Source organism: Sceloporus undulatus, chromosome 3 (assembly GCF_019175285.1).
Source record: "Sceloporus undulatus isolate JIND9_A2432 ecotype Alabama chromosome 3, SceUnd_v1.1, whole genome shotgun sequence".
Taxonomy (NCBI): Eukaryota; Metazoa; Chordata; class Lepidosauria; order Squamata; family Phrynosomatidae; genus Sceloporus; species Sceloporus undulatus.
The window spans coordinates 211,937,884-211,950,884 of record NC_056524.1 but is presented as its reverse complement, the minus strand read 5'-3'; the positions used below and the strand labels follow the sequence as shown (position 1 = coordinate 211,950,884).

At 40.0% G+C, this 13,001-nt stretch overlaps 1 protein-coding gene across 3 annotated transcripts in view; it reads left to right on the top strand.

Moving 5' to 3' along the window:
• The window catches only part of FBXW4 (F-box and WD repeat domain containing 4), a 96,768-nt gene that overhangs the window by 23,566 nt on the left and 60,201 nt on the right, over nt 1–13,001 (top strand). For all 3 annotated transcript variants that reach the window (XM_042459537.1, XM_042459536.1, XM_042459535.1), the window contains exon 5: nt 2,755–2,849. In XM_042459537.1, coding sequence (XP_042315471.1) covers nt 2,755–2,849 — 95 coding nt within the window. The remainder of the gene's footprint in view (nt 1–2,754; nt 2,850–13,001) is intronic.

The window sequence follows — 13,001 nt, the reverse complement described above, 5'->3', positions numbered from 1 at the left end:
AAGTAGAACAAGCAGCCTGATTTCCCTACATGCCCCTGCGTAGCCCCACAACCCAATTCCTCCTGGAAATCCTCCTCCTCCTCCTCCTTCCTTCAGACTCTCTCCTTCCTCGTGGATGCCCATTGACCCTTTCCCCCAGCTCCTTCATCCTCCTCCTCCTCCTCCTGCTCCGTTTTAGGATCCCCTCCATGGCTCCCTTCCTCCCACGACCCCTTCCTCCTCCTCCTCCTCCTCCTCCTCCATCACTTTCTCCACCCCCACCTCTCTCTGACAGCCCTCTGCAGCCCAAAAGTCATCCCTGATTTCCCCCTTTCCTCCTGTCACCCTTTGCATCCAGATTCCCCTTTTTTCGGCTCTTTCCTCCTCCTCCTCCTCCTCCTCGCCCCTCCCTTTTGATGATGGGAGGGAATGCTCCAACCTCTGCCCATCCCCTGACCCTAATCCCTCCCTAAATTTGCCCTGATCATGATTGAGGGCAAGTTCAAATTTCACGCAAGCCGGGTCTTTTGAGAAAAGACGGATTTTAGCCCGAATCTGGATACCCCAGTGTAAGGGACATTTCCTTGTGCAAGCCCCGACATGGATTGTGACGGAATCGGGCCCAATATGAACTTCACGTGGAAGAATCGCTTTCAAACCCGGTTTTTAATGTAGTCTGAATGGCCCTTTAGTAGATGAAGTACACTCCTGTTGTGGTAAATGTAAAGTTTTCCCCTTTGACAAAGTTGTGTCTGACTGTAGGAGGCAGTGCTCATCTCAGTTATTAAGTTGAAGAGCCAGCATTGTTAAAGACAGCTCTGTGATCGTGTGGCCAGCATGACTGTACAGAACACTGTTACCTTCCCACCAAAGTGGTACCTATTTATCTATTTGAACTTTTACATGCTTTCAACCTGCTAGGTTGACAGAAGCTGGGACTAGTGATAGGAATTCACTTCGTCCTACTGTGCTTGAGCTTTGAACTGCCAACCTGCTGTTCATGCAGTTGTTAGAGTCAGTGTCTTAACCACTGAGCCACTGTGCCCCATTCCTGTTGTGGTACAAATGTAATGCAGGTTGTCTGAGGGTTTAAGGAAAACCAGATTCATGGTATAGAGTCTGGATGGCATTGTCTAGGCATAGTTTACATCCAAGGAAGTGCATGGGACCTTATTTTGTTTCTCAGGCCATATGGCGGAATTTTGCTCTCTTAGAACAGTGTTCTTTTAAAGTAAATACAATTTTGACTTTCTGGCTAAGAAAATAGTTACGTTCTTGATTTTTGAACCGTTCTTTAATCTTACATTATGGAGATTCTGTGATGACCAAGTGGAGCGGCCTTGCTGTTAGGAACTTGGGAAATGTCTCATGACCTTGAGAGCAAACTGTTCAATGTTGAAGTAAATTCTACTTTTAATTATGTGTGCTTTTGCTGTTTTTTAAAAAAATATTATTAAAAAATCAGAAATGGAATTTGGTTCACCTAACACTTTCCCGGCCTGATCCATCTGAGCAGGGAATTGCTTTTATTTTTGCCAAGTGACATTTTCCTTGTGTTGACTTCTAGCTGGAAGGGAATCCCTAGTAGGTCTCTAATGGGAGCTATAAGTGCATTGGGTGCTTTGGAGGGATAGTGAGTGTTGATTAGGGCTGAGCTTTGAGTAGCTGCTAATGCACATTCCTCATTGATAGGCACTAGATAGCATGCTCCCAGCAATATTTTTAACCTGCATGAGATAGGAGTGCATTAAAAGAGCTCAGCTTTTCTGCTGCTTTTGCTGACACAAGGTGCCAAATTCCCCACTGACACTGAATAGCTTGCAATCCTGAGCATTATCAACAAACAAACAAATACAGCACTCCCAGCTTTGAATTCCCCATATGCCATTGGGAAATAGTTGTGGAGAGAAAACTAAAGGCTCCAATCTTAGGATCGAGTAAATGAGAGATCAGTTCATGGGATGGGGATCAAAGAAGCATTGAAATCTTAAAGGATTTCAGAAGCTTAAGTTATTCACTAGCTCAGTAACAGAATTCTGAAAGCTCACAAACAAATGGCTTCTGATTGGTAATAAACAACATGTATTTACTACTACCGTGGTATGATTGCGCACTGAGGGGTTGCATGCATGTTTTAGAAGTTAGTTTAAAAAGATATACTGGATACAAGTATCCTATTCTCCATCGAATACTTTAGTGAAATAGAAAACTGTAGAAAAAGACATAAAGAGCATACAATGGCCCATAGATGAGATGAAATAGGAATTTGTTCTGACATGCACATCCTCAGTATAATTTGAGGATATACATTTAAGGTGAACAATCTGTGCCCCCAAAGCCTAAACTAGGATTGATTTAGACAGAGACTGATCTCTTCTCTTTTTGTTGTTGTTGTTGTAAATAAAGTCCTTGCCCTAAACAACACAATCAAAATATTGTTTGGGATGTGAACCTTAGACCTGTTGTTGATATGTGCCTTGAAGTCATTTTTGACATATGGCGACCCCAAATCGAACCTATCACAGGGTTTTCTTGGCAGGTTTCTTCAGAGTGGGTTTACCATTGCCATCTCCTTAGGCTGAAAGATTGTGACTTGCCCAAGGACACCTGGTGGGCTTTTATGCTTGAGCAGAAATTGTACCCTGATCTCCAGAGTCGTAGTCCAATAACTGCTACACAATGCTGCTCTGCTAATATCAGATTATGCCCAAAAGATATGATCGTAAAGGTTTATTTGCAAACATACAGTAGCTTCCTTTTCCTCTCTCTTTCTAGGTTTGGTCCCTGTCACCAAGTAGAGCTGGGCAGTGCCTGCATACAATACAGACGGAAGACCGTGTTTGGTCCATTGCAATTAGCCCATTATTAAGGTAACAAAAACATTAACATTTTATTTGATATGGACATGTCATGTTTAATACTGTATTGTTTTACTTGATTTGTAAAACTGGCGGTCATTACAACTACCGTATATACTCAACTATAAGTCGACCTCATGTATAGGTTGAGGGCAAGTTTTGGGGCCAAAATTATGGATTTTGATATGACCCGAGGATACGTCGAGGGTAAAATTTAGGGGCAAAGGATCTAAAGGATGAAGCTAAGGAAAACAATGCCAAAGAAATTTTAAAAATTCCAGCAAATATAACTTGTGCTCATACTAAAAGCTAGATAGATGAGAGAGTAGAAGGGGGTCAGTGCTTCCAGGACAGATTATGCTCTTGCCTTTCACCATGGGATGGTTTTTTTTTTAAATAAGAGTTAAAGTACAGTACTTACATTGACCCGTGGATAAGTCGACCTAGATTTTTAAGGTCAATTTTTTATCTAAAATTTCTAGATTTATACATGAGTATATACAGTATGCAAAAATGTCTAAAACTCTGTGTGCACTCATCATTAATTTTCTTATTCCCAAACCTTATGTGATCAAAGTTATGAGGGAGAGTGTCTGTGTTAGTTGAAGAATGTCTAGATTTACTGGAATTTTGAGGACTTTCTTTTATCCCTTACTTTTTATTTGGGGTGTCATCCGGTACAGTCTGCACCCATTGTATCCCTCTACTGCCACTGCTGAAGGAACGTCTAAAATGCATGGGAATTGGGCTCCTTAGAAATGTAACATTTCTGGAAATTTTGAAACCATGGGGGGGGGGAATCCAGTCTGTTCCAGGATTTACTGTATTTTTGTTTGTTTGGAAAAAAATTGATTTTTTCCAGAAAAAAGGGGAAAACCTTGAGAGATTGAAAGTCACTTTGTTACTTTGTGAACATAAAATGATTTAAGTATAACTTGGTTTACCATGTTTGATATACCGTATTTAAAGTACAGCTTTTCAGAAAATAATTACAAATAATATTTACTTAAAATATTTTTTCCCTAAAAATTATGCTACAGCATTCTGAACTGTAGGAAATACTAGAACTGTAGTGAACTTCTTTGTTTTTGTCAGTTTGTGAGGAGGAAGTAAAACAAAACATAAGAGAAACAAATGAAATAATATTAGTAAAAGAAAGAAAATTATTTTGTTTCCTCTAGTCCTCCATAAGACAGACATAAAACACACATAAAGCAGAAATGGGAAAAGGACACCAAGACCAGGAATTGCAGTGGAGTGATATACTGTACATTGTGTTGCATAAATGTTTCTACACTATGAAACTTGCAGAAATATTATGGTGGAAGAAAATATATGGACATCTTGCATAAATATTTTTTTAATCATTCTGAAAGAAAGTATTCCAAAATCCATTTTTCCTGTTTTTCCAGAGAAAAAAAAGACTTTGGGAAAAAATGGGAAAAGCCGATCCCCCCATTCTGCCCCCCCCCCAGCTTTCATATCTCCAGGGCTCTTTTGAACATGTGCTGTTATAATGAGGCCAGATCTATAGAAAGGATGTGATACACAAAAGAAGTTTAAATGCCATAATGAATGTGTGTTGTTTTTGTTTTGTTGATTGTGATCATATTGCTGTTCTGCTTATGTTAGAAATTAAAGCCTGCTGAAAGTTTATTGCTCATTATCTACAAAGCTGAATTATCTGAGCTCGAGCTGTATCTTGAAGGATTTCTAATAGTTTTGTACTCTGGGCTAGCTTTAGTTTGTGGGCGGCTACAAACTATAGTGGCAGACTATAATATAATATGGCTGTTTGTCCTTTGAGTATACTCATTTTCTGTTCTGAAAAGCTTCAAATTGTGGATTTTGCTGTGACAGCCTTGCTCAGTATTTAGACCAAAGCTTAACTTTACAGTTTTTATAGAATATTTCTGTAGGCTGTTGACAGTTAAAGCAGGTGGTATGTTTGACCTGTATTCTAGCTTTTAGTTCACATGAGTAGTTTGAATTAATGAGTACATGAGCTAAGGCTGTTGGCTTCAAACCTACTGAACATTACTTGAGATTCTTTTTGAATCAATAGACATAAAAATGGGCAGAGAGGCACAGTATTGAAATTGTTAACCAGTGGACACAACTGTTAAAAACATACTTTTGAATTAGACAGATTTTAAGTACTTTCAGACTGCTTGCTCAGAGCTCTTCCTTTTGAGCTTTGGGAAGTATACACTGGATGTGATAATGTGACTAGGGGAGGCTTTGTATAGCACACTGTTTTGTCCTCCTAAGTGATGACCTGCAGAGCTGGCCTCTTGTCAGAACACTGATGTCTCTCCCTGGAGTGAACACACACTTTCTGTCACAATATTTACCTACCATCTTTTTGCCCCTACTGGGTGATAAATGGAAGCTTGCAGAGTGGCTTCTCCATCAGCAGCCTCAAGTTTGGATCACTTGCTTGTTTTATAATGCTGATCCCACTGCATCTCTCTTTCTTTCCCTACCTCAAATATTAGAGCAGATTAGCCACGTCATTAATTCTTCAATTTGACGGCTGATATAGCAAGGCCTGAAATACGCTACTGACCCTGTATAATAGAACCCTTGCTCCTTAACATATTAATGATGAGAGAAGTTAATTAAAATTCCACAGAGCGAAGGTGTCAGTTAACCTATAAACCTGTCGCTTCCAAGAAAATGTCACTGCCATCCTGGAAGAAACAGTTTGAGGGCAAGAGGGGGCATTATTAGTGCGGGGTGATATTTTCCACCCACATCAAGTTAAATGGATTGTTTGGTCTCACTGTGCAGCGTTAGTTTCAAAGTGGCTCAGTATCCTTAATGCTTGATTTTAGAGTTTTTGTTTTTACACATTTAGAAGGCTGAATTATTGCCTGCCTTACAGAGCAGAGCACCACTACAGTGGTACCTCGGGATACGAAATGATCGGGTTACGAAATTTCCGGGATACGAAAAAGTTGGATTGGCAAAAACTGTTTCGGGTTACGAAATATTTTTCGGGTTACGAAATTCATTTCGGCGCGAAATTCAAATGCTGCAAAGTGCAGCTATAGGCTTTCCAATGCTAACGGAAAAGTGTTTCGGGTTACGAAATTTTCGGGTTACGAAAGGAATGGCGGAACGAATTAATTTCGTAACCCGAGGCACCACTGTATTAATTAATAATTATTAGCAAGATAACTGTTTCCCCTCATTCTGAAATATACTGTATGTTTGGTGCACCTGGCTTTTCTTTTATGATCGTCTAGGCATTTAGTGGATTGGATGACAGTATTTTGGTAATTTATCTCTGCTCATGTGGGGCACTTACTACTGATGCACACTAGGATGAAAGCAGAAACATATCCTTAAATCCTAATAGTGGAAACACATCCTTAAATCACAATTACTTAGGATTTCATGCCAGTTTCACTGGTATCAAGGTTGTCCCTCCACATCTGTGTTGGAGAAAGTTAAGAAATCTGTGCAAGCAAAGATCCAGTGTTAGATGTGCCCTTGACCTTCCAAGTTCTCTGTGCCCTGATTTTTGTTTTTCCCTCTGGTTTGCTTTTGATAACCTATTATCTAATTGATGGCAGGATACATTCTTCTGATCTGTGGGCTAATCAGTTAAGGCTGTCTTGTGTCATGGCAAGATTGTTATATCCAGTGAGTAGCAGTAGGTGTTCTTCTAATCTCTTGTAGCCCTAAGATTCTGTGGCATTGCTAGCTTCATAATGTCAGAATAGTGACAGGACTATTTCTACCTGCATCTTTTGCCTCTCCAGTGAGGGAACTGAAGTGGTATTTGTTATCTGCAAAGAGGTTTAACTTGTCACTGATGGTGGCAAATGCACTCTCAAGATCCCAGTTTGATTTGCAGTGCTTGGATTTAGTTTGTAGTACTGACATCTCAAAATGGACCTGTGAAATCTTTTAGTTTCCTATAGAGCTTAGTTACTTTCCCTCTGAAACAGCAGTGCAGATTTTTCTCAGCTTGATTTTTTTTCTTCCTCCCTCTCCCTCTCTCTTTCTCCTTTTTGATGGGAGCAAGATAGTTAGGTGTTTCTGCTTTTATCCTGTTCACCAGTTTGATCAATGCTTTATATTTTGGGCACACTGGAGTATTGCAGGTTCTGAAATACTTTATGATATTGATTCTGTATTTTGTTTCTTTCTAGCCCATTTGCTGTTATTATTATCTTCCCTTGAGTCAACCAACTCATAGCGATGCTGTGGATGAGACACCTCCAAGAACCCTGTCTTCCACTTTTCTGCTTAGTTTCTGCAAGTTCATGTCCATGTCCCCCCTGAGTCCATCCATCTGGCATACAGTCTTTCCCTCCTCCTTCTACCCAATACTTTTTCTACCATTATTGTCTTTTCCATGATCCATGTCATCTCATTATATGGCCAAAGTATGCTAGCCACAATTTAATCATTTTGGCTGCTAAAGAGATCTCTGGCTTTATCTGTTCCCAGACCTATCTGTTTGTCTTTGGCTGTCCACAGTAACCCATCCAAATACATATCATCTAATTATAGAAACAAATTGTGTGTAGTGTTGGCTGAGGTTGTAGGAAGGTTGTAAACAGGAGACCAGCCCTGTGAGATTTGTTGTGATAGCAGATTTTCCTTCAATTGAGTTCTACAAAATTTTGGAAGGAAGGATTTTAATTATTTCCAAGGGCAGAGAGGCTTCCTGAGAGGTGAGATGAGAAACCTGTCTTTCATACTATTTTACCCAGGGAAGGAGAAAGCCTTTTGTCAGTTTCTCCTGTCTCATTGATTACAGTTCAGGGGTCTTCCAGTCATAGTACTGCAGGTTTCCATTTCCAGTCAGTGATCTTTCGCCTCCATTTTTCAAACTTCCAAGGGAAGGGATGGAGAAGGTAATTTTTCTGGGCCATGGCCACTGTTTATTTTTGTTCGGCTGTGCAGTGTGCCTTTGTTTTTCCACCTTTGATCAGTGTCCTGCCGGCAGATAATTTAGCAATTGCATCCCAGGGTGGAAGTGTGGAGTTAATGTTAAAATTAGTTTTGAAAAAAAAACTTCACTGGCTGATGAAGCAGGAATAGCAAGAGGGGAGGGGATGGGGCCATAAATTCTTGTGCTGAAGTATCTGCTTCTTGTAAAAAAAAAACAACCATAACCCTCTGATGTCTCCACAGCACTTTCATTAACATTTAAATTAAGGGTTTGTTTTCCAGTGACCAGGCCTTTCATGGCCTGACTCGTGGAAGGCTGCCTTACTGTTCAGCTACAGTAGTGGAGGGTTTTCCATCATTTTTTTCCAAGGGCAGCGACCTGACAAATGTTCAAAGAGAATCCGCAACAGACCAGCACAGGTAGCCAACCTAGAGGATGCTAACATCTTTCCTGCAATTTCCTACAATTAGAGTGTTGCCCATGTTCCTTTAAAAACACACTCACAACTTCTCAGTTCAGGTTCTCTTCAAAGACTTGTTTGGGGCTCCCTTGTGATTGCCTCAGGTGTAACCAGCATTGATCATCCTGCACTCTTTAAACAAGAGCTTATGGGATGAAGGGTGTATATAGAAAATGAGCAAACTATATGTAAGATTGTTCAACCATACTGTCTGTCTCTATCCCATATCTGCCAGCTGTGCTACTCCAGATTTTATATTAGAATTGTGTTACAAGTGAGTTTTTGTATATCAAAATGAGCTAAACAAATGAGTGAAGATATTTATTTTATTTAGTCAATTTCTATCACATCCTTCACCCAATATGAGCATTGAAACTTGATGTATATAAAAGACTGAAAACCAAAGGCTGTTCAATCAAAAGATCTTAATCTTTATATGTCCCTTGGACATTTAAGAACCATTTTACATATTATAATGGAATCATTTGCATTTTAAAGGGTCAGAAGATGGTATATATAGATATATACTACTCTGTATACTCATGTATAAATCTAAAATTTTTAGTCAAAAAATTGATCCCAAAAAACTGAGTTGACTTATCCATGGGTCAGTGTAAATGCTGTACTTTAACTCTTATTTAAAAAGGAACCATCTCCTGGTGAAACACAAGAGTGTAATCTGTCCTGGAAGCACTGAAACCCCCCCCCCCCCCCTTCTCTCATCCATCCAACCTTTAGTGTAAGCAGAGTTATGCCTGTTGAAATTTAGTAAGTTTCTTTGGTATTGTTTTCCTTTTATTCATCCTTTAGTAAAGTTTAGTTCCTTGGTTACATGCCCCATGTTTTACTTTTGACTTACAAAATACATAATTTTGGCCCTAGAACCTTCCCTCAACCTATACATGAGGTCGACTTATAGTCAATTACAATTGGTCCTCTGTTTTTGTGGGGGATCCGTTCCAGATCCCCCCCCCCGTGAAAATGGAGTCTCACCAATATTCAGGCTTGAATGGGGCGTGTGCCTGCAAGCGCGTTCAGGGCATGCGCTGCAGGGGCATGTCCCATTTAAAATAACTGAGGTCGCCCCTCTGTGAATATTGAGGACTACGGACCTCAAGTCCATGAAAAAAGAGGGACGATTGTATATACTGTATACTGTAATACGAACCTTCTCCCACTGCTTATTTGCAGCAAAAATGTTTTAGAAATATGTTGAAGCTGCCACATGCTAAAGTTTAAATTTGTGGATATGTTTAATGGAACTTGTGAAGCAACTCTGAAAGTTCTGGCATTACAGTTGGATATGACACTTATACATGTTGTTATATCCCTTGCAGGCTTTGTGTCCATCTAATAGTTATTGCTTTCTAGTAACATCATTTAATGAGTAGTGTCATGTGGCCATGCTGTTTTGGTAACCCACATGTTATATTAGTTCCAGGAAACCTGATCAGAAGCACAGACACTTACAGTAACAAGGAGGTGAAAGCTGCCAGCCTGTGTCTCTGCAGGTGCTAGCTGGATCAAATTGCAGAGATGCCATTAAAACTATCCTCGCTGGTGATTAATGTAGGGCACGGGGCATACACATTCTTATTTGGCACTGCGAAAACTTCGCCTGAAAGCCAAATTGGTCTCTGCATCTCAGGGCTTCCTTTTCTTTTCATACTGTCAGCTACTTGTCTGTCTTGAGTATTGTTGAAGTTCCCCCCCCCCTTTTTTTTTTTTTTTCTTTTGGCCTCATTACAGGTGGATTTCTGTAGTACATTCAGAAATGGTAAACTGGACTTAGGTAAAATAAAAGGCTTGTTCGTAGAAATTTTCCAAGGTGTCTGCTGTTCCTTCCAGGTAAACCTATAGTCAAGAATGGCCTGTTCACATCATAGGGAGCTGCTGAGGTAGAGCTTTGCTGTGAGCTCCCTCAACCATGTAGCTCCTGGGAAAATCAACATGGCAGTAAGGCTGTTCCATTGTATTTGTGGCATGTTCCCACCTTCCCCAAATGGGTTATGAAGGTCCAATGAATCTTTGATTAGAAGCAGGTTAAAATTTTCTACATTGTGACCTTAATAAGTGGGGATGATTGGCAGGCAGCCATGGCAGAAGGGGGCACCAGTCCTTTTCATCTCCTGTAGTGTTGCTTGGGGACAATGGACTCAGCATATTTTCCTTGTTGTTCTTCCCTTGAAAACAGCTAGTATCTCTACTAGGTACCTGTGACATGGGGGTCTTGATTGGGGTCTCATAAAGGGCCTTGCTAGTGTGTCTAAAGGCCAAGAAGACAAAAGTGATCAGTGGGTGGGGGTCTCAGCTGACCGCCAAAGAAGGGAGGGTAGGGTCTGGGAGTCAGTGAAGGGAGAAGCAGCCCCTGTTGGGAGCTCTTCAAGAGGGGAGGGGGAGAGGAGTGGCCCATTTTTGTCCCAAACTCATCAAGCACATCTGCAGAATTGTCCCAGCTGCTGCCTCCCAGTTTCAAAAGAAAATGATCGTTTGATAAACCGGCCTGATTTACCGCTTTCTCACAAGGGAGGGAGGCCCACCTTTGACCTCTATGATTTCACATCAGACCCAGCTTTTCTTTTCTCTTCCAGTTCTTGGAACAACTTTGAAATGCATCCCTTGCTTTCTCCCTGTGTCGCTTTTTCTCTTTTCTGTCCCCTTTTCCTCTTGCTTTGTTTTTTTGGGGGTGGAGTGGTGGAGGGAGAACAGGCACACAGTTTTGGACTTTAGGCAAGTAATTAGTAAAATCTTCCTGCAACACAATAAACCCATAGCACCCATCCTGTATATTCCCACGATTTTCTTGCTTGTGGGCATCTGAGAGAACAGGTGGCATTATTACTGCCATGTATCTTGGGCTGGCACCCTCCATGCCTCTGTGCCTGCTAACTATAGGAATGTACATGAATATATTAAAATATTTTCACACAATGCATTCATTTTCCAGTGGGAAAGTCCATCTCTTAGATAAAAGACAGTGGGCCCCACTGCAACGCTTGTTCCCACTCGGGTGCTTATTCACATGGACTAGATAGAAAGAATATATGTGTGTATGTATAGATTTTCCCTGAGAAGACCAAACTTGTGTGTTTTCATACCCACTCCTGTTATATTGAAAGAGATGTGTGTGGGGATTTGAATAATGGGTAATTTTCATTGTTTTGATTATTTTCCTTTTGCGGTATAATCCACTCCTCATGAGATTTTGAACAAATCATCATTTGGTGGATAGAACTGCCTTCTGCTGAAATACATAATTATATAATGGAGTGGGATTTTAAATGCTGGTTTACTGTGTCAGTAAACTTAATAGCAGAGGACATCTACTCCGAGGTTTCCATTCTCAGCATAACTTTGTACAGAGGCACTTATAAGTATGCATAGCAGACCATGAAAATACATAAATTGTGCAGATGAACAGTTAAAACACATCTGATTCTAACTAGATTAGATATTTCAGCTACCTGGGAGCAGAATAAACAAACAAACAAACAGTTTGCTTATAGCGCTCACACATACTTTCCCATTGTGTAAAGCTGTTGTAAAATTAAGGATTTTTTCCGATTCTTTAGATACATGTAAGGACATTAAGCCAGATTGTGTCCTGTAAGCCTTGGTCCCAGAACTTTCCAGGAACTTTCTCTGTGTTGCTGGTCAAAACACCATTTCCTTAGTATATGAAAAACAAATGATTGGTTGACAGAACTTGCTGCATCTTTATTTGCACAACAATTCCTTTACTGATTCTATTTATAATAGCTGGCCTAAAAAAAATCATACCCCACCTTAATTTTTAGTAAAACAGACCTTTCTTTTTAACCTGATGGATTTTTTCAGATGTAATACTTAATTCTAGTTTGGCATTATATGTATCAGCCTCAGGATTGCACCTTCTCTTTTTTCTCCTGTGGTGGCTGCAAGGAGGGGATTGGAAGCATCCAGTTCTACTTTTAAACTATTACTTTTGGATTAAAGAAAAAGTACTTTAGACAAGCCAGGATCAGAACAAGGTTTTTAAATCCTGTCTTATTCAGTAACAAGAATTTAAAGTAACTAGAGTTCTTCTTTGAGTGGAATCTGTGAATCACACAAATGAGCTCAGGAATACCCATTTGTGTGAATTCACAGATTCCACTCAAAGAACTACAGTTACAGGTAAGCAACAGGAATGTAATGAAATATTTTGGTTAGATTAGTGGTAGTAGATACTTCTCATCTCCCAACATCCATGCAGTCTAATACAGTGATTGTATATAGGACATGCTGAAAGTAATTTGTTAAAATCAAATCAAATAATATTGGAATGGAAATATTTGCAATTAGCTATAGGAAATTCCTGAACTAATTCAGTTGTTTGCTTTATCTGAATTAGGAGTTTTCCTAGAAAACCTTCTCCATGGGCAAAGCAAGAATATGAACTAAGCCTTCCTTGCCTATTCTATTTTTAAATTCTCTTTTCCATGTTGCTTCCGAGGGTTTCACTGGCTGTAGAGAAACAATATGGAACTAGACAGTCCCAATGGCACAGCAACATATTTTTCTTAATATGGAAAAAGTAAAATAGAAACTTTTGAAGAACCATATAGATGTGGGTTCCTTTTGAGTACATCTCCATGTAGGCTCCAAAAAAAGCAAATGCCTTTGAACCTGCCCAGAGCTTACCACTATGGAAGAAAAGCACACAAGTCCGAAGGAGCCTGGTGAACTTTCTTAGCCCTTGGAAATCTGTAGGGTTGAGATTCTGCCACATTCATCCCTTATTTAACCCTCAGGCAGCAGGACAAGTTACTTT